Consider the following 22,430-nt stretch of genomic DNA (forward strand, 5'->3'; position numbering starts at 1 on the left):
TGCGCCCCTGTCACTATCGGCGCTCGGCTCGGTTTCTACCCTCGCCCTGCCTGCCTCCCCCATTCCCAAGGCCCACCGTCCTCCCTCCCGCATCCCTCCCCGCATCCCTCCCCTCCCTCCCCGCCCCTCCCCTCCTCCGCGGCAGCCAATGAACGGCCGCGGGTCCCAGCTACTGGCGTCGTCCGCCGAGTGAGGCCGCGGGCGCGGGGGGTGGGGGGTGGGAGGCCAGGAGGGGCCGGGACGCCGGGCTCCGGGGCGGGGGCGGGGGGCGCGGGCATCGGCGACCCCGGCGGCGGCGGCGGCGGCCGGGGGCAGCCGCGGGGCCGGTCATGCGGCTGCGGGGCCCGCGGCCCGGAGCGTCCGCCCAGCCCTGAGCGAGGTGAGCGCTGGAGGAGGGTCCTGGAAGGAGGTGTGTGTGTGTGTGTGGGGGGGTCCCTTCGAGGTGGCTGGGGTCTGGGTTGGGGCTGAAAGGGGCCGGGAGTGGTCTGGGGAGTGGCGTTCCGGTGGTCAGGGCGCCCGAGTTCGAGAGGCAATGGAGAACGGAGTGACATTTGGGCCTAGGGAATCCCGAGGACGGGGTCCGAGAGTCCGGAGTGGGGCAGCTGCACTCTCCGTGTTCGCGTCTCAGGCCGTGGGCCCTGGGGAGGGTGCCGGCCAGGTCCTTGAGGGGGGCGGTCTTGGCGGAGGGGCAGGGCTGGCCCACGAAGAGCAGGCTGTGAGTGTGAGAAGGGGTTCCCGGAAAGCGGGGGCATGCCCCCCCCGGAGGCTGAAGGGAGATGGAGAAGGGGACCCCGGGGACCCGAGTGCTCGCCTCCTGGAGAGGTTGTGAAAAAGGATGAGGAGGCTCCCGGCCTGAGGGGAGGGTCCCAAAGGCTCAGGGCCGGAGGCTGGCGGACGATGTTGAGGTATGGGTGGGTCGTTCAGAGTGAGTGGGAATGGAAGCAAGGACGAGGGGGCTTCCACAGCGACCACGAGCCAGGTCCCAGCCGGAGACGGCACAGACACCGCGGGGAGCTGAGGTCAGCCTCCTGGGCCCAGGCAGTCAGGGTAACTGGGTTTCCGATGCTTGTTTCCGAGCTGAGCAGACTACAAGAACAGCGAGCAGCTGGCGGTCAAGCCCCAGAGCCATGGGACGGGGGATGGGAGGGAAGCTGGTCGGAGCTCGGCCAGCCTCGGATCCCTGAGCCTTCCAGGAGGCCGGGGGCGGGGAGCGGTGCGGGCCCTGGAGGCTGGGGTGAGGGCGGTGATGGAAGTTGTCTCGGAACTCCCTATTGGGATGGGGCAGAGTTTCAAGGCTACCAGCATTCTGGTTTTAAAAAGTGAGGTCACAAATCTGGGCTGCATTGCTAGGAAGTATTTAAGGGATCTTAAACTTCAGAGTTAAACAGATGACAGGGACTCTGGTGTTCAGAGAGGTAGAGGTCTCTGGTTGAGGTAGGATGGGGATTCCATGTCGAGTCCCCCGAGTCATGGGGTGGCATAGTTTACGGAAAAGTTCAAGATGGGGGTAAGATGCTGGAGAAGGGATGGGGAACATCCTAGCCAGAATCCAGATTCCTGATTGGAAGTGAGGGGCCCTGGCTATGAGATGCAGATCTCTTGTTTTGAAGATCCAGTGTTGTGGGAATCAGATTTCCAGGCTGGATGTTGAAGAGGGTCTGTAGTTGAAGTCCTAGCATGGGAAGTGGAGTTCGGAGTCTCTGGTAGGAAATTTCGGGATCTTGTGATGGAGGACAAGGAAGATGGGATCCAGGACTTCCTGACTGGGGTCTTAGAGTTCGGGGCACTGATTCCTAGTGTGAAGGAGGGCCACTTGTTCTACTGGAGTCCTCTGGTTAGGGTGCTGATTTTGGGGGGGAGGAGGTCATTCCTAGATCATGATTTTCACATTCTGGTGTTTCCACCCAAAATTCTGGCTCCAGGTTTTTCTGGTCTGGAGCAGCCTTAGATGGAGTAGTTCCAGCATCCCAGGTTCAGGGCCCTGTCTGGATTTGGGTGGGATTGGGGAAAATTCGGGTTCTGGAATCTCAGACTGGGGTAACAAATTGAGGTCAAGACACAGAATCAGAGTTAGACGGTCATAGGTCAAGTCCTTAGTGTTAGAATTGGGTGTTAAGAATGAAGATATTAGTCTAAGAGTTTAAACTTAGGAGGCTGCCTCTGCTCAAGGTCTTAGGTAAGCCTGAGGTTAAGGGCCTGAAGTCAGAGTATGGGGTTAGGGTGCTTTGTCAATAATGACCCACTTGGGGGATTTCTGGTTTCTATTCAGAGACAGAGTCCAAAGAAAAGGGGTCAGTGGCTGGAATCAGGACTGGGTGACCTGGGTAAGGGTTTCTACACAGGTCATGTTGCTCAACATCCAGTGTTGAAATTTCAACACTCAGGGTCCAGATATTTAGGTCCTGGCTTAGACTTGAGGTCATAGGCCCTTACTGGAGCTTGGTAATCAAGGTTTGTTGCTTGCATGAGGGCACAGTCAAGACTAGTCCTAGTGTTGGAGTGCCTGGTCACTGTAATAGTGTAATAGCTTCTGAGTCATAGACCCAGGCTCAGGGTTAAGAATTCTGGTAGGGTCTAGTGTCTGCGGTTAAGGTCTTGGGTCAGGACACGCGGTGCAGGTTCAGGTTGGAGGGCTTGGTTCTGTGGTCGAGAATTTAGAAACAGAATTTCTTGTTGAAATCATATTTGGCACCCTGGTACCGGCACAAAGTTTGAGTTGAGGTTCAGTCCGTGGATGTGGGCTGAAGATTAGGGTTGGAGGTCTTATCCTGGGTTTGGGAACCTGGTGTGTGGAGTCTCAGTTCAAATCCAGAGCCCTAACACAAGTGTCAGATGTATGAAGGCCAGTTCTAGGGTTGAAAGCCAATATTGGGAGGGAGTCACACGGGTCAGGAAACAGAGGTCAGAATTGACAGGTTTGGGCAGTGGTCTCTATGGCCTGGGTGCAATGTCCCAGGTGGCTACATGGGGGCGAGAACTCTAGTTGGTCCTATCAGGCCTCTCCAGGGCAGCTTCCTGTGCCTCAGGCCCCGCAGGGCGCCCCCCGCCGCTGAGGATGAGTCATTGCAGCAGCCGCGCCCTGACCCTGCTGAGCAGCGTGTTTGGTGCGTGTGGCCTGCTGCTCGTGGGCATCGCGGTCAGCACTGACTACTGGCTGTATATGGAAGAAGGGACGGTGCTGCCGCAGAACCAGACCACAGAGGTCAAGATGGCACTGCATGCTGGCCTCTGGCGCGTCTGCTTCTTCGCAGGTACCCACCTCACCTGCCCTCCATTCAACTGTCCCCGCCTTGCCTGGGGGGGGGGGATGTCCGAGAGGCCTTATCCTTAGTTCTATCTCTTGGGTTCCAGAAATCCAGAAACTGACCCTGTTTATGTCTTGGAGAATCAAATTCCTACATGGAGACCCAATTTCTAGCCCTCTGTTCTCTGGATCTGGGAGCCCCTGGGCTCATACAATCTCCTGGTCTCTAACCCCCTGGGAACCACAGACTTCCCCATCCCCAGCCCACCGGAAGTGGTAATCTAGGTTCAGAACTTGTCCCCTGACAGTTCCAGTGTTGAATGGGCAGGATAAAAAATTCATGCCTCCCAACAATCGTAGATTCCTACTTCAAGGAATCCACCACCCCTTATCTTATCATCTCTAAGGATCCAGGAGTTCTAACCCAAACCCCTCCTCCCTCAGACTCAGGGTTCCAGCCCTGTACTTCACTTATGGGTCTGGTCTCTAGCAAAGCTGGCCACAGGTGCTCCCAGACTCTCTGCCCATTTCTTTCCATGACCCTTGAGTTAAGCCATGCACATCCCGGGTCATTCCACTGTGCGTTGCGCCCCTGCTGCCCCTGTAGAATTTATAAGCCTCTCATCCAGCCTGCCTTCTTATCATCCTCCCAGGTCGGGAAAAGGGTCGCTGCGTAGCCTCGGAATATTTTCTTGAACCGGAGATCAACTTGGTGACGGAAAACACGGAGAATATTCTGAGTGAGGGGAAGCAGGGTGGCGTTGCTAGACAACAAGGGGGCAGGGTCACAGGGCAGGTAGTGGAAGAAAGGGCCGGACCAGGGAAGGGGTGGAGTGAGAGGGAAGCAGTGGAAAACAGAATGGTTGGGTAAGGGGGAGGGGCCTGGGTTGAAAGGGTGGGGCAAGGGAGCGGGTGGAGCCAAGAGGAAAGGGGTGGGATTAAATAAAAGGATATGTGACCTGGGTGAAGGAGTGCAGTCTGCAGTGGAATTATTAGAAAGGAGAAGAATCTGTTGAAAAGAGAGAATCCATCTAAAGGGGCAGGGGAATGGTAGAAATGGAGAAGTCAGGTGAATGGGGAGGTGTCCCCCAGATTGTCCTCCTCATCCCCTGTCTCTCTCCTGACCCCTCCCCCAGAGACAGTGCGCACAGCCACCCCCTTCCCCATGGTCAGTCTTTTCCTCGTGTTCACCGCCTTCGTCATCAGCAACATCGGCCACATCCGCCCACAGAGGACCATTCTGGCCTTCGTTTCTGGCATCTTCTTCATCCTATCGGGTGAGCCCAAGGAAAGGACTTATGGGTTGGGGGGACTCTTTTAGGTTCCAGGAACCTATGGGCCCTCTTCCACTGAGTAAGCTACTTCCTTGCTGTGCAATCCTGGGAAAGTTGCAGAACCTCTCTGAACCCCACTTTTGTCCTCTGTGAGAGGGAGTTAGCAGCGCCCATTTGACAGAGGACCGAATCATAGCGAGTGCTTATTAGGTGCTGAATAGGTACCAGGCTCTGGGCTGATAGGCACAACCCTGTGAGGTAACCGCTATTAATAGCCCCATTCCACAGATATGAAAACAAACACTCGGGGAGAGATAAAGTCATTTGCTCAGGGCCATACAGTGAGAAGCAGAGCTGGGGCTCAAACTCACAAATTTTGCTTCCGGAGGCTGTATTTTTAACCACTCCTGATATTTTAGCAAATAGCAGATTACAAGGCTCTTCATTTCCTGTGTAACATTTTCAAACAGAAAAGGTGAAAAATTTGGGCTTGAACACCCATGGACCCACCACTTAGAGTCAGCCATGACCATATGACTAGGACTTACTTTGTCCTGTATCTGTTTGTCTGTCTATATTTCTACCCATTTACCAACCTATCGTACTATTATTTATCTCACTATTTTTTTATGCATTTCAAAGTGAGTTGATAGATGAATACACTTTACCCTAAATACTTCACTATGCATGTCCTTTGCTAGTTTTTTTTTCTGATGAGCTCTGAGTGATCTCACACCCTTCTCATCATATCTCTGCCCAGGAGTTATTAATAGCACTCACTTAATAAAAGGGGGGTACTGAGGCTCAGAATTGTGCAGGAAGCTGCCCAAGATACCAGCATAAGGTGGTGCCCTGAGACGCAAGAGTCCTGGGTTCTAGAGTAGAGTCCTTTCTGGTGTTCCCATCTTCCAAACTGCAGCTGTTTGGTCGAGTTGGGTCCCACTGAGGCCAGGGCAGACCAGGTCAACTCAGCTCTAACACATTTAACTCCATTCATCTGGTCCCACTAACCTCAATCCATTCTGACTCCATTCTTCAATTTTATTCAAATTAACTCAACACTATTTGATTAAACTCTATTCTAGTGCTTTTAATCCCGTTGATATTTTATAAATAAACCCTCTTGTACATCTTATTTCCATTCTGTCCCGGGGACCCCCGCTGGGCTTCCTATTTAAAGGTGACCCTGCAAATAGTTAAAGATGGATTTTTAAATATCCCCTCCCCCAGACCATCCGCACTCCTCACCCTGCTTTCTCTAGGCTAAACCTCCTTGTGCCTCCAACCTAAGCTGATAAGATTTTTCTCAGGGAAAGCAGGGTGCGACCTCTGTGCAAACTTGAATCATGGCATGTGGAGCCAGACAGGGACCTAAAATAAGACACAGAGGATGTCACCATCCCGGAGTGTCAGAACGAAAGGTCTCATTTTTTTCGATGGAAAAAATAGTGGCCTAGAGAGAAAGTGGGGCAGAGAGACTTTCTTTAATCCACCCAAAACATTAGAAAGAAAACTCCGTTGTTTGTAGCTCACAGAAGCAGAGAGAGGAGAGGCAACCTGCTAGTCAATGGTAGGGCTGGGGTTAGAATGGAGGGTTTTTCATCACAGAAATAGGGCTCATGCCAGCACCCCAGGATCTGACTTACCAAGGTCAAGCTGAGCATCAATGGTGCTGTCAGGGCTGTGTGTCAGGTCTCTGATGTAACAATATAGTGATCTGAGAGGATTGAACCCCATTTCCTGATCCCCTTCCTTGACTTCGTTTCATAGACTATGATCTATGCATCCACCTCTAGGTGTCCATCGTGCACTTTGCAGGTTGTGGGTGTAGTGGCTGAGGGCACAAGCTGCTCTGAACCTGGAAAGGCTGGGGTTCAAATCCCAACCCTTACTGTGTGCGCTGTAGCCTGCCTTTGTGGAGTTGTTGAGAGAACACATTTTGATCAGGGGTCGGCAAACATTAGATAGCAAATACTTCAGGCTTTGTGAGCTGTAGGGTTGCGCTGTCAAAGCAACCAGGGGGGACGCAGTGGGCATGGCTGTATTCCAGCAATGCTGAATTGGATTCAAATTCAATGCAGTTTTCACAGGTCACGAAATATTTATTTCTTTTTTGTTTCCCCACACCGTTAAAAAAAATGGAAAACCGCACTTAGCTCACAGAGCTTACAAAAACACATGGTGGGACAAATTGTAGTCCACTGACCTCTGGTCTAAATCCTGGGTGGGCCTGACCAGGCAGTGGCACAGTGGCTAGAGCGTCGGACTGGGATGCAAAGGACCCAGGTTCGAGACCCCGAGGTTGCCAGTTTGAGCGCAGGCTCATCTGGCTTGAGCAAAAAGCTCACCAGCTTGGACCTAAGGTTGCTGGCTCGAGCACGGGATTACTTGGTCTGCTGAAGGCCCACGGTCAAGGCACATATGAGAAAGCAATGAACAACTAAGGTCTCACAACGAAAAACTGATGATTGATGCTTCTCATCTCTCTCCGTTCCTGTCTGTCTGTCCCTGTCTATCCCTCTCTCTGTCCTTGTAAAAAAAATAAATAAATAAATAAAAAAATAAATCCTGGGTGGGAAGGACCAACCCAGTGCCTGGTCTATAGGCATAACTGCTCAACACATGGCAGTTTTACATGCATATATACATGTATACATAAATCACAGTAGTAAGAACAACAACCATCATAATAAACACTTAATTGAGTGTCATGGTTTGGGGAAATTCTACGTGCTTTATGCAAATTAAGTTATTTCTTTTTCTTCACCTAGTAGGCAGACACCTTTATTATTCCCATTTTCCAGAAGCAATCAGAAGTTAAGCTGTTCCATTGTGGAAGCTGGATTCCAGCCCAGGCTTTCACCACAGCCCTCTACCACCCCATAACATCGTAGAAATGAAGGTGATTTAAAAGGAGAGGAAAGGATGGAAATAGTACCAGTATCTTAGCTCTTGGAACAAAACAATCTGGTTGAAGCACGTCATGTTCCCAGTGAAGAAACTGAGACTTAGAGAAAGAGAGAGAGAGAGAGAGAGAGAGAGGAGCTGTCTGAGGTCTGGGAAATGGTGGGGCTGCCATTCAGTCCTGGGAAAAGCCATGGAAGGGGTGGGGCAGAAAGGCAGTATCACACTGGGTATTAAACACCCCTCAGCAACCTGTGCTGGGGATAAACTAGAGGAAAATGGGCCAACCAAGGAGGAGGCTTATGCAGTGGTCTGAGCAGCAGCAGTTAAGGTTTGAGCTGGGCTGGGGCAGGGAGGCTACAAGAGACTTGATGGCTTGGAGAGAGAAGAGTATCGACAGAAGAATCAATAAAACCAAATGGCTAGCTGGGTTGGATTGGTGAGAGATGGGGTGGGAGGCTGCAGTGGCATTGATTTTCTTTCTCCAGAGCATCAGAGGCATGCTTCACAGGCGTGGCCCACATTAACCCCGATCCTCAAAAACATGTTTTGTGCATGCACTCACTTATTCACTCATCAAACATTTACAGAGACATCCTACATGCCAGGCTCTGGAGACACAGCTGAATCCGAAACGGAGGCCCACATGCAGTAATTCTCAAAACAATCTCACATTCATCAAAACTTGTCACACAACACTTAAGTTCTTCAGCGCTTTGGTTAATTCCCATTGCACTTAGAATACATCCGAACTCCTCATGCCGGCCTATCATGGTTTGGCTACTGCTCAGATCTGTGACCTCATTTCCTAACCTACTGACACTCCCTCCTTTGCTTGTAATGTCAGCCACACTGGCCTCCTGCTACTCTTTGAAAATGCAGATCTCAGCCCAACCTGAGAACTTTTACACTCATGAGCCCTCCATACTCGGAAGTCTCTTCTCCCTAATTCTCAAGGGCCTGGAATGTTCCCTTTTTCAAATTTTCTTTCTCTGACAACATTATGTAATATGGCCTGGCCCCCTCTACTATGCCATTCATTTTTTTTTTCTGTGTCAGAGACAGAGAGAGAAACAGACAGACAGGAAGGGTGAGAGATGAGAAGCATCAATTCTTCATTGCGGCACCTTAGTTGTTCATTGATTGTTTTCTCATGTGTGCCTTGACTGGGGGTGGGGGGCTACAGCAGAGCAAGTGACCCCTTGCTCAAGCCAGCAACCTTAGGCTTCAAGCCAGCAACCATTGGGCTCAAGCCAGTGACCATGGGGTCTGTCTATGATCCCAAGCTCAAGCCAGCAACCCCACACTCAAGCTGTTGAGCCCACGCTCAAGCCGGCGATCTCGGGGTTTCGAACCTGGGTCCTCTGCTTCCCAGTCCGATGTTCCATCCATTGCGCCACCGCCTGGTCAGGCTATGCTATTCTTTTTTTAAAATGTTTGTTTCTTAGCACCATAGCTATTGTCAGTCATCTTGTTTTTTTTTTCTGTCCCCTCCTCCTAGAATGTAAACTTCGGAAGTCAGAGACCTTTACAAATATCTGCTGAGCGTTGATAGGTTGCTGGCATAAAGTACATACTGAGATATTTGTAGAACGGATGGATCATAAGGACAGCTCAGGGCATGCCTGAAAAGGGGAGACACATTCACCTGACACAGTGGGGGGTTGGGGAGAGCAGGAGTGACCAGAATTCCAACAGGAGATGGCATCGAGGTTGGTAATGATAAAGAAGCGAGGGGGAATTTTTCAAGTGAAGAGAGAGAAGTAAATGCCTTGTGTGGAGATGGGGTTCACAGCGTGTGTGAAGACCCTAGAAAGCACTTCAGTCCAAGGTAGGCGTGTGTGCCGCTCTCCACGGTGCTGAAACGCGATTGTTCTAAAGCCAGGGTGCCTATTCCGCTTGGCAGGTAGGTGATTCTTGCCTACTGCGCTCTAAGAATGCTGTAACAGCTGCAGTGGAGGGGGTAGGGAGAGAGTTGGGTTAAGGAGAAAGGGAGGGAGAAACAGAGGGAAGGAGAAAATAAAAGGGGAAGAAGGTTATTTTTGGAGAACCAGAACTATTGTGAAATGGCCAGGAAGAAGAAAGAATGACAAGAATAATTTACCCTCTGACATTGTTTTTTTTTTTTATTTAATTTTCAATTACTGCAAGCAAAACGACAACCAAAACCTTTGCATTTGTAAATATCTCCTTCTCCTCGACCCCTGGTCCTGACTCTCCTGACGGAGAATGTGTGTTATTTAGAACTGTACTGTGAAACATGGAACTTACAGAGAGGCAGGCGTGATTAGCAAAGATCAGGTCATAAAGAGCTTGGAATGTCAGTCTGGGGAACGAATACCTTTTCCTGTGCATAGCAGGGGGCCAAGGGAAGGTTTTGACAAGAAAAAGATAGAATTCAAGAGGGGTTTTAAAAAGAATCCATTTCTAAAGCAGAGAGATGAAGATTTGGCGACAGTGGTGCAGGCATACACAGATAACCTCAGCCGGATCAGAGGACTTGGGTTTGCAAAAGCGGTTTAGATTTATGAGATATTCAGGAAGTAAAATGGACATGACTTGATGACTGGGCATCCTCGATAGATGAGAGAGAGAGAGGAATCAAGATGAGCCCCTGCGTTTGACTGGGGTACCTGAGTGGCTGCCTTGTTGGGACTCCCTTTGGTATACCTTTCATACACACCTGCTCATCTGTCAAGACTTTCCTCTGATGCCTTTCCACCATGTAACACTTCATGGGTCCCCTCTTTCTAAACGTCAAAATTATGGGATACTAGAAGTCCAAAGTGCCATGGAAGTTCAGAGTGAGAAAAGGTTCATTCTTAGAGGAGGTTGAGAAATGGTGGGAGTTAGAGTGGGTTTGAAAAAGAAGCAACTACGAGGTTTTCTGGAAGTTCCAGTTGTGAAGCAAATCTACTTATCTATTCGACTAGCATTTATCATGTGCTAGATGCTAGAAATGCAATTGAAAACGAGGTAGACTAGCTTCAAGCATCCTAGTGGGGGTGAGGGAGACGTGTGACAAAAAATTACAAATAGGTGAAAAATATAATGTCGGGTGGTAAGTCCTACAATGAAAAACGAAGATGTTAACATTAGGGGGAGTGTTGAGAGAGTTATTATTTTATCTTACCTTAATCATTCCAATTTTTTAATGAAAACTTAAAAATCTATAGAATAGTACAATGAACACTGGTATACCATATTTCACCTATCCACCTAGATCCTGCATTTTGCTAATGTTTTGCCATATTCTCTCTCTCTTTCTCTCTCTCTCTCTCTCTTTCTCCCATCTCTTGCCACACACACGTTTTTTTCTGGCTTTCCCACTTGAATGTAAATTGCAGGCATCATGATAGTTTATTTCTAAACATTTTAGTATGCATCTCTAAAAGTAAGAACGTCTTCTACATAGGTACAATACCATTATCATACTTAGAAAATTTACAATAGTTCCATAATGTAATTGCTTTCATTTTCTTTCTTTTTTTTCTTTTTTACAGAGACAGAGAGAGAGAGTCAGAGAGAGGGATAGATAGGGACAGACAGGAACAGAGAGAGATGAGAAGCATCAATCATTAGTTTTTTGTTGTGACACCTTAGTTGTTCATTGATTGCTTTCTCATATGTGCCTTGACCGTGGGGCTACAGCAGACCGAGTGACCCCTTGCTCGAGCCAGAGACCTTGAATCCAAGCTGGTGAGCTTTGCTCAAACCAGATGAGCCTGCACTCAAGCTGGCGATCTCGGGGTCTCGAACCTGGGTCCTCCGCATCCCAGTCTGATGCTCTATCCACTGCACCACCGCCTGATCAGGCTCTTTCTTTTTTTTTATTTCATTTTCAAACTGTCCCAGTGGTCTCAGAATGCCTTTTATAGTGGTCCCCCAGAACGAAGATTTAATCTAGGTTCACATGTAGTATTTAGTTAATGTCTCTTTTAGTCTAGACTAGTTCTCCCACTATTTTATTTACAACACCGACTTTTAAAATGTACTTCATTATGAAAATACATAAAGAATAGTATAATGAAATGCCATGTATCTTTCATTGAGTTTCAACAGTTACCAACATATGGTGCATCTTTTTTTAAGCCACACTGCCATACCTTCCTTCTGCACTTCAGTACACTATTTTAAAACCAGTCTCATGCCTTAAATGATCTTATCCACAAACAGTTCAGTGCCGCTCTGAGAAATATGCATTTTGTTAACTAACAGCCACAGCACCATAATCAAGCCCAAATTAAGAATAGATGTTTAATATCATTTAATATCTAGTAAGTGTTCAACATCCCCACTTGTCTCATAAGTGCTTTTTATTTTTTACAGCTACTTTGTTGTAAATTTGGATCCACATTCCACTTGTGCGTTTAGTTGATAGATCTCCAAAGCCTCTTCTAGTCTATAATGGTCTCTCTCCTGTTTTTTTGCTTCCTTGCCATTTATTTGTTGAAGAAATCTGGTCGTTTGTCTTGTAGAATCCCCATGCCCTAGATTTTTTAATCACATTCCTGCATCATGGTTTAATATGTCCATCCATCCCTGTGTTTTCCTGTAACGCTGTTGACTCAGCTCCAGGTTTGATTTTTTTTTTTTTTTTTTTTTTTTTGGACAAAAATACTTTATAGATAGGTGGTGCTGTTTACACCTCACTGCATTACATTGGAGACACAATAATGTCTGATTATGTCTTTTTGGATGTTAAGGCTGATCACTGCTTCTGTTAGCAGCTCGCCCCTTGTCTTCGTCCTCTTGTAGAATGGCTCAGACCCTGGATTTGTCTGGACAGTTCCTTGTGGCCTCATTTAATTTTTTCCCCTGTCCTTGTACTTTCTGTATCCTGGAAGTAATGTCTAGACTACCTTAGATTGATGAGATTCAAGTTAAACATGTTTGGCCAGAAGATTCAGAGGAACTGTGTTCTTTGCTATTTTTATTTCAGGGAGTAAATCACGTCAGGTGGTAAAACATTTGAATGCTTGGTAAAGGGGGTGGTCATCAGGGCTCTCCATTGTAAAAGGGCATTTTCCTCTTTACAATGAATAATCTGCAGGTAATATTTCACCACCATAGGGGAAGATCCTGCTTGGGGATACCTATTTTTTTTATTATTATTACAGTTGATGTATGATACACTAATTTCAGGCGGACAACCTTGTGGTTAGACATTTATATAACTTACAAAGTGGTCACCTGACACCATCCATAGTTATCACAATAATATATTGTTGACTGTATTTCCTATGTTGTACCTTACATCTCCATGACTATTTTGTAACTGCCAATCTGTACCTCTAAATCTTGGGAACACCGACTTTATTAAATTTTTTTTATGTTGAAAATAATTTAACCTACAGAAATGTTGTAAAAATTATACAATGAACTTACATATCCCTCTGTCTGTCTGTCTATCTATCTATTTATCCATCTATCTATCTATTATCTATCTTCTACATCTATCACCTCTCATTTTTTCTAGCTTTCATCATGTACGTCACTCATCTATCTATATCTAATTATTATTAATATCTTTTAAACTTTATCATTGTCTCTCATCTATTTGTTTTTTTGTGACAGAGACAGAGAGACAGAGAGAGGAACAGATAGGGACAGACAGACAGGAAAGGAGAGAGATGAGAAGCATCAATTGTTTGTTGCAGCACCTTAGTTGTTCATTGATTGCTTTCTCATGTGCCTTGACCGGGGGATACAGCAGACCGAGTGACCCCTTGCTCAAGCCAGCAACCTTGGGCTCAAACTGGTGAGCCTTGCTCAAACCAGGTGAACCCACACTCAAGCCAGTGACCTTGGGGTTTTGAACCTGGGTTCATGCGAACCTGGGTCCTCTGCGTCCCAGTCCAAAGCTCTATCCACTGAACCACCGTCTGGTCAAGGTCTCATCTATTCTTAAATCTATGTTTTATTTATCTATTAATATCTATTTATCATGTGTTTATATCACCTATGTATCTATCTATATGCAAAGCGACTTGAACATCAGTTGCAAACACTTCGCCCCTAAACACTTCAGCCAAGATCTCATATGAGCAAGTGTAGTACTTCCTTTTCTGACCACAGTGCAATAATCGAATCCAGGGAGTTTCACCTCTGTACAATACTATAGCTAATACACAGTCCCTATTCCATTTTCACCAGTTGTCCCAATGCTGTCTGTTAGAGTCCCTTTCCCCTGACTTGGGATCCAGTCTAAGATTACGTTTTGCACTTTTTTGTTGTTGGGTCTCTTCTGTCTTTAACCTTTTATATAGTTTCTGTGCCTTTAAAAAAATTATCTTTCATGTCGACCTTTTTTGAAGAGTGCAGCCAGTCGTGTTGTACAATGCCCCAGTTTCCTCAGCAGTGGATTCAGGTTACACATTTTCAGCAGGAATGCTTTGTAAATGAAGTAGTGGCAGGCTCATCGGGAGGTCGCGGTGTCAGCCTTCCCATTACTGGTGATGTCACCCTCTGTCCCTTGGTTAGGTTGGTGCCTATCGGGTTCTTTTATAATAAAGAAAGTTTTTTAAAAAAATAATTTCTTTAAAAAATTTTTTTCAATTACTGTTGACATTCTGTAGAGTATACATTTTTAGTGAGAGAGAGAGACTGACAGACAGAGAGAGAGAGATGAGAAGTATCAACTCATAGTTGCAGCACCTGAGTTACTCATTGATTGCCTCTCATATATGCCTTGACTTGGGTGGCGGTAGGGGTTGGCTCCAGCCAAGCCAATGATGTCGTGTTCAAGCTGGTGACCTTGGACTTCATGCCAGTGACCCTTGGGCTCAAGCCAGCCACCATGGGTTCATGTCTATGATCCCACCCTTAAACTCCCAATGACCCCGTGCTCAAGCTGGTGAGCTTGCGCTCAGGCCGGAGTCCTTGGGGTTTCCAACCTGGCCCCCTCCCCCAGGTTGATGCTCCATTCACTGCGCCACCATCTGGTCAGGCTCAATATTCTATTAGTTTCAGATGTATGGCATCATGGTTATTTATATAACTTATGAAATGATCTCCTAATAAGTCTGGCACCCTTCTGACACCGTACACAGTTATTACAACATTGCTGACTGTATCCCTGTGCTGTGCTTTGCATCCCCGTGACTGCTCTGCATCTGCCGATCTGTACCTCTCAGTCCCTTCACCTCTTCCACCCAGTCGCTCCATCCTATCCCATCTGGCAACCCTCAGTCTGTTCTCTGTATCTATGAGTCTGTTTCGATTTTGTTTACTTTGCTCTTTAGATTCCCCACATATGTGAAATTATATTATTTGTCTTTCTCTGGCTTTATCATCTCTTTGTAGTCAGTCGCTACTCCAGTGAGGACAGTCAATCATCCAGTGATTTAATGTCCACTTGCCCAAATTCCAATATTACTATGAAGGTTGAAAATGGTGTTTTCTAACTCTGTAAAGAAGAATTTCTCTCTCTCTCTCTCTCTCTCTTTTATTAGTTATTTATTTTAACAGTATATCAGTATGGGTTTACATTTTTAAAAAATACAATGTGTCATATGCCATTATTTTTCTTATTCATTTTGATATTCAAATTCTTCCCAGTTGGATTAACAGGAACCCTCCTCAAACCAGTTTCTGTGTTCTTATTTGATGTGTCCCTCTATTTTTTTTGTTTTTTGTTTTTTTGAGGCCTTCCTTACATTGTGATGCAAGTACACTTTTACGTCTCTGCCCCAGGCTTCAAATGAGCTACTTCCCCTGGGAGCCCTAGCTCCTTATACAGTGGAGGATGAATATTCAGAACCAAAGTCTGGCTACTAGGTGTTCTCGTTGCTGCTGAGGTGTTGCTGCTTCTGGAATCTTTCAGGACACAAAGCTGGGAAATTATATAGATTTGTAAAATAAGAGCTTATACTGCCCCTAAACACCAGGGCATTGTTCCTTGCCCTATTCTGACTTGTATCTTCCTTCTTTCAGAAAAATAAGGGGACTCTAGCTCCCCAAAACATCAGTATAGTTACATATGCACTCAGCCCTACAATGTATACAGAATAATTTCAGAACTGTTACCCCAGACCACTCTAAACAACCACAATAAAACCCTATTATGTAAGGTTCAGATCTTCTTCTTCTTCTTCTTCTTCTTCTTCTTCTTCTTCTTCTTCTTCTTCTCTCTCTGTGTGTGTGTGTGTGTGTGCATTTTTCTGAAAAGTGAGAAGCAGGGAGACAGAGAGACAGACTCTCACATGTACCCCACTGGGATCCACCTAGCATGCCCACCAGGGGGCGATGCTCTGCCCATCTGGTGTGTTGCTCCGTTGCAACGTAAGCCATTCTTATGCCTGAGGTGGAGGCCACTCAGACATCCTCAGCACCCAGGGCCAACTTTGCTCCAATGAAGCCTTGGCTGCGGAAGGGAAAGAGAAGGATAGAGAAAAGGGAGAGAGGGAAGGGTGGAGAAGTAGATGGGCACTTCTCCTGTGTTCCCTGGCTGGGAATCAAACCTGGGACATCCACACGCAGGGCTGATGCTCTACTGCTGAGCCAACCGGCCAGGGCCAAGATCTTGTCATCGGACTAAAAGGTATAATCAAAGTACTCTCACCCTAAGTTGCTGAGGTTACTGCTTGCTCCATCCTCTGGTTGCACTACTCATTTGATGTGAAGTCGGTTTGATTTATGTTTGTTCATATTCAATTTCAGTTTTTCCCCATCTTTGTTCAATGTATCTTTTTTAATAAAAAAATTTTTAATAGAAATTTTAAAATTAATTTTAGAAAGAGAGGAAGGGAGAGAGAGAAAGAAATATCAGTTGTTGTTCCACTCACTTATGCATTCATTGGTTGATTCATTTTTAAATTTTTATTTGTTGATTTTTTTTTTTTTTTACAGAGACAGAGAGGGACAGATAGGAACAGACAGACAGGAAGGGAGAGAGAGGACGCATCGATTCTTTGTTGTGGCACCTTAGTTGTTAATTGATTGCTTTCTCATTTGTGCCTTAACTGGGGGGCTCCAGCAGAGCAAGTGACACCTTGCTCAAGCCAGTGACCTTGGGCTCAAGCCAGTGACCACGGGGTCATGTCTATGATCCCACGCTCAAGCTGGCAACCTTGGGGTCTCAAACCTGGGTACTCCATGTCCTAGTTCAACACTCTATCTACTGTGCAACTGCCTGGTCAGGCTTTATTTGTTGATTTTAGTGAGAGAGGAAAGGAGAGAGAGAGAGGAGAGCGACAGGAACATCGCAACCTTGACATATCAGGACTATGCTCTAACCAGCTGAGCTACTACATAATGTATTAGCATTGTTCCAGAGGTCAGAGCATAGGCAGCCACTTCGCCCTATTGCTTGTTTCCTCTTCTTCTCATCTGGCCCCGGTAGGCAATCAATTGCATATATTTGTTTTCTTTCCCTTGTCTCCTTTTGCAAAAAATAAACAGATGCAGACATGTGTGCTCATGGTCCCTTCTTTTTTGCTTAAAATTAGCATCCTGTATACTTTTTTGTGCACTCCTTTTTTTTTCCTTTTCTTTCTCTTTTTTACTAAGTGGTAAAGCCTGGATTATCACTGAACTCCACCCACATCAGTTCACAGAGCTCGACCTCATTCTCTTTGCACGATGGCTCAGTACTCTGTTACATGGTGTTTTACAGATTATCTCATGAATCGAGGGCATCCACATTGTTTCTGATATTTTGCAATTACGAACACCACTGCAGTGAATTAACTTGTGCCTATAAGCTTTCATATTATTGGACAGATATGTTCGAGGTAGAGTCCTAGGAGCGGGATGCTGGGTTAAAGGATGAATAGCAGTGTGGTCTTGTCAGTTATGGCCGAACTCCCCTCCTTAGGGGCTGTACCATTTTGCATCCCTACCAGCAACATGTACAAGCTTTTGTTCCCCTGGCCTCATCACAAGAAAATCTTGTGAAGCTTTTTAACTTTTGATGGTCTGATGTGTGTGACATGGTAGCCCCTTATAGTTTTCTTTCTTTCTTTCTTTCTTTCTTTCTTTCTTTCTTTCTTTCTTTCTTTCTTTCTTTCTTTCTTTCTTTCTTTTTTCAGGGACAGAGACAGAGAGTCAGAGAGTGGGATAGATAGGGACAGAAAAGAACAGAGAGAGATGAGAAGCATCAATCATCAGTTTTTCGTTGCGACACCTTAGTTGTTCATTGATTGCTTTCTCACATGTGCCTTGACCATGGGCCTTCAGCAGACCGAGTGACCCCTTGCTCGAGCCAGCGACCTTGGGTCCAAGTTGGTGAGCTTTTTGCTCAAGCCAGATGAGCCCGCGCTCAAACTGGTGACCTCGGGGTCTCGAACCTGGGTCCTTCCGCATCCCTGTCTGATGCTCTATCCACTGTGCCATCGCCTGGTCAGGCAACCCCCTTACAGTTTTCATCTGCATTTCTCTTTGAGAGAAAGAGAGTGAGTGAGCTTAAAAAAAAAAAAACCAATCAGGAAGATCATAGAAGACTTTTCTAAAGAAGTGACAGGGAAAGAGAAAGAAACCTGGGGGAAGAGCGTTCCAAGGAGAGAGAACAGCGGGTGCAAAGGTCCTGAGGCTGAAGCTCAAGAAAAAATGAGTTCATGGGCCTGGCCAGGTAGCTCAGTTGGTTACAGCATCATCCCGATACACCAAGGTTGCAGGTGTGATCTCCAGTCAGGACACACACAAGCACCAACCGATGAGTGCATTAAAATGTGGAACAACAAATGAATGTTCTTTCTTTCTCAAATCAATCAATCAATCAATGTGTTTTTTAAGTACTAAACAAAAAAAGAATAAGAAGTTTATATGGTCTAAGTAAAGGGAGCAATGAGAGACAGACCAGGGGTGACCAGACCGTGTAGGAACTGTATGTAGTTCAGGGGTTGGGAAAGTTTTTCTGTAGAAGAGCCAAATAATAAATATAATATTTTCAGTTTTGCTGGCCACAGTCTCTGTCACAACCAACCAATATTGCCACTATAGCTATAAGCAGTGCAGAAATAAATTGTTTCCCTTCCAATAAAATTTTACTTGTGCACCCTGAAATTTGAAATTCATAGACTTTTAAAATTGAAATACAATTCATACAACCTAAAATTCATATAATTCTGTGGGTTTTAGTATATTCACAACCATTGCCTAATTTCACAACATTTTCATCACCCTCAAAAGAAACCTCACACCCTTTAACAGCTCATCATAGCCCCTTCCACCGCATTCCCTGGCAACCACTAATGTACTTTCTGTCTCTATGGATTTGCCTGGTTTGGTCATTTTGTATAAACAACCATACAATATGTGGTCTTTTGAAAACACCAAATCCTAACCACTAGACCACTAGGGATTGCTAATATTGGCCTTTTGTATATGGCTTTGGGGTGGGGGGCGAGAGGGAGGCAGAGTAGAAGGGAGAGAGATGAGAAGCAACAATTCTTTGTTGCGGTTCCTTAGTTGTTCATTGGTTGCTTTCTCATATGTGCCTTGACTGGAGGGCTACAGCAGAGTGAGTGACCCCTTGCTCAAGCCAGCAACCTTGGGGTTCTGTTTATGATCCCATACTCAATCCAGCGATCTCAGGGTTTCGAACCTGGGTCCTTTGCGTTCCAGTCCAACGCTCTAACCACTGTGCAGCTCAAGCACATCTGGCTTCTTTTATGTAGTGTATTTTCTAGGTTCAACCATGTGGTGGCATAAGTCAGTACTGCATTCATTTTTTTGGCTGAACAATACTCCTTTATGTGTCCATTTCACATTTTTTTGTCCATACAGTTGATGGACTTCTGAGTTGTTTCTACTTTTTGGCTATTATGAATAATGCTGCTAGAAGCATTCAAGCCCAAGTTTCAGTATGGACATATGTTTCCATTTCTCTTGGGTAGACACGTAGGAGTGGAATCTCTGGGTCATATGGTAATTTTATCTTTAACACTTTGAGGAACTGCCAAATGTAATTCATGTACTTCTTACGTGCCACAAAATATCATTCATCCTTTTTATTTTTTTAACCATTTAGTTATGTAAAAAATCATTTTAGCTAGTAGGCCATACAAACACAAGAGGAAAGATGGATTTAACCTGTGGGCCATAGCTTGCTGACCCATGTGGTAGGCAATGGAAAATATTGTTTATTTATTCTGGGGGTGATGGACACACAAGTGTTTAGTTGTAGTATTCTGGGGGCAAATGCTGAGGATTACAGGGGTTAATTTGTAGTAGAGGCCTTTGTAGCCTTCTTAAGCCACCCTTGTCATGGCTACTGTTTAAAAAAAAAAGTTCATGTTGAGAAAGTGGCACTTGCCTCTTAAAAAATGCTCAACCCAGACCTCCTTTCCACTTCCTCCTATGCCTCTTCCCTCAGCTACAAGTGAACATAAAAATGGTACCTACTTAAAGGGTTGTTGTGAAGTTTTTTGTTTGGTTGTTTTAGTGAGGAGAGAGAAAGAGAAGGACAGACAGGACAGAGACAGGAAGGGAGAGAGATGAGAAGCATCAACTCACAGTTGTGGTCCCTTAGTTTTTCATTGATTGTTTTCTCATATGTACCTTGACTGGAGGGCTAGAGCAGACCAAGTGACCCCTTGTCTATGATCCTGTGCTCAATCTGGTGACCTTGGGGTTTCGAACCTGGGTCTTCTGCATTCCAGGCCAACATTCTATCCACTGTGCCACCAACTGTTCAGGCAAAGGTTTGACTGAGCTCATGCATAGATGACACCGAGAATGGTGCCTAGCACAGAGTGAGACCTACAGAAGCATTTGCTATTATTAATATCAATGGTTCTGCTATTATCCATACAGTCCCACCTGAGGCCTCATCTTCCACCCCCTGGAATATACAACTCCAGTGTCTCCTCTCCAACCTCTTCCCAGAACCAACCAGCCCCCAAAGGATTTCCTAACACTCCAATCTGGCCCTGTCTCTCTTCTGCTCCAGACCTCCCTCCGTGGCTCCCTAGTGCCTTTGGCATCAAGGCTGAGCTCCTCAGCCTGGCATATGAGGGTTATGCGTCCCTGTCCCCTTCTCTGACCTCCTTTCTTGTAGCTGCGGTCCATGTTTCAGCCACATGGATAGATCAACTCATGCTCAGCCTCCGAGCCTTTGTCCCTGCTGTTTCCTCCAGCCCAGAGTGGCATAATGTATACTCTTACTCTTCCCTGGGCCTCATCCCATAGGACTTGGATGAGAGCCCTTCTTCCAGGAAGCTTTCCTGGGCTCCTCCTGACCCTGACTCTGACCCTGACCCTGCCTGTTGACCAATGTCTACATTTGCCTTTCCCAATTACATTGTGAACACCTGGACACAAATTTGGGGTGGAGGAGAGGAAAGGGGTGATTAACCTCCAAGATCACTGCACCCAGCCAAGGCCCAGCACACAGGGGCTTCAAGAGATGAAAGTCCATGCCAGGAGAGGGAGGAGGGGGAGGACCGTGGTGGGAGGGGAAGGTTCTGGGCTGGGGAAAAGGGTTCACTACTAATGAAGCAAGGCCACCCCTCTGCTCCCCCAGGCCTCTCCTTGGTGGTGGGCTTGGTTCTTTACATTTCCAGTATCAACGACGAGGTCATGAACAGGCCCAGCAGCTCGGAGCAGTATTTCCACTATCGCTACGGGTGGTCTTTTGCCTTTGCCGCTTCCTCCTTCCTACTCAAAGAGGTGATGTTGTTGGGCCCACGCAAGAGTTCTGAATGGGGAGGGGTCTCGAGGGCCTGATTCCTGGGTCCAGGAGGAAGAGGAGACTGGAGGTGTAGACTCTGAATTAGGAGTGGTGTCTGAGATGGTTCTCATGGGCCCTGGAGGACGAGAGGGCTGGAGACCTAGACTCCTAGGGACCAGGGGGAGGAGGGCGCTTGGGGACCTAGACGTATAGAGTAGGGGAAGCTGGAGGCCTGGGATCTTGGGACCTGGGGGTCTTGAGTCTTGGAGTGAAGTATGCCCGGGGCTAGCCTCTGGCACTCTGATCCTGTCTTGCCACAGGGGGCTGGCGTGATGTCCGTGTACTTGTTCACCAAGCGCTACGCGGAGGAGGAGATGTACCGCCCGCACCCGGCCTTCTACCGCCCGCGTCTCAGCGACTGCTCAGACTACTCGGGCCAGTTCCTGCAGCCCGAGGCGTGGCGCCGCGGCCGCAGCCCCTCCGACATCTCCAGCGACGTGTCCATCCAGATGACACAGAACTACCCTCCCGCCATCAAGTACCCGGACCACCTGCACATCTCCACCTCGCCCTGCTGAGGCCCTGCCCCTCGGAACCCCTTTCCGCCTTCCGTTAGGGGTCTCCCTGCGACGCAGTTCCTCTCCCACCACCAGGTGGATGCTGCTCACACTCTAGCCCCGCCTACTCCCCATTGGCCACGCCCACCACCATAAACCTCGCCCCCTCTTTTCTATAGCTCTTCCCCCTTTCCTGTTCTTTCCACTTCATTGGGCCCGTTCACTTCCAGAGGACTCCTCCCCCTCAATTGCCCGCCCCCTTTCCCTGAGGCCCTGCCCCTCCCTCATAGCCAATTCGCTCACCTTGGGTTCCACCGTGCAGGCGCCCACCTCCCCTGAGCCCAACTTGCCCCCTTCCCACAGGGGCTCTGGGTTGGAAGGTAGGGCTTGGCAGTCACGAGGAATGCCAACCATCCTTTTGCTGGCGCCATCTCCTTTTCGGGCCTTGGGGTCCTTGAGTGCGGGGGGGGGGGGGGGGGGGGGGGGGGCTATTGCTCCGCCCACAGCTCCGGGGTGGGGTGGGGTCTGGAGGCCGTGGATATAGTTAATCCCTCCCACACACTTCTGTTCTCCTCTGGAAGACCCCCCTCCCTCCTCACCGACTGGCCTCTTCTCGGCCTCCTGAGGGTTACCTGCCTTCCAGGGGGCGCTAACCGATGTTCTTGCTTTCTCTGCTGTCCTTGAACTCCCTTTCCTCTTTCTCCTCTAACTCTATCTCCTCCCCCTTGTCCACCCGCTCGTCCCAACCCCCTGGGCGCACCCAGCCCTGCACACCGCAGGAGGATGGAGAGCCTGGGGAGAGCGGATCCCATGCCGGTTCCACACTTGTGCCCGCCTCT

General features: G+C 47.4%; 1 protein-coding gene across 1 annotated transcript; it reads left to right on the forward strand.

Moving 5' to 3' along the window:
- The first annotated feature begins 225 nt into the window (after nt 1–225).
- On the forward strand, nt 226–22,049 carry CACNG7 (calcium voltage-gated channel auxiliary subunit gamma 7). Its single transcript, XM_066374185.1, has 6 exons — nt 226–379; nt 3,027–3,251; nt 3,898–3,984; nt 4,381–4,521; nt 20,888–21,033; nt 21,355–22,049. The coding sequence occupies exons 2-6, from the start codon at nt 3,056–3,058 to the stop codon at nt 21,610–21,612; spliced, it is 828 nt and encodes a 275-aa protein (XP_066230282.1). The 5' UTR covers nt 226–379; nt 3,027–3,055; the 3' UTR covers nt 21,613–22,049.
- Nucleotides 22,050–22,430: the final 381 nt, after the last annotated feature.

The sequence above is a fragment of the Saccopteryx leptura genome, chromosome 3 (genome assembly GCF_036850995.1).
Source record: "Saccopteryx leptura isolate mSacLep1 chromosome 3, mSacLep1_pri_phased_curated, whole genome shotgun sequence".
Lineage (NCBI taxonomy): Eukaryota > Metazoa > Chordata > Mammalia > Chiroptera > Emballonuridae > Saccopteryx > Saccopteryx leptura.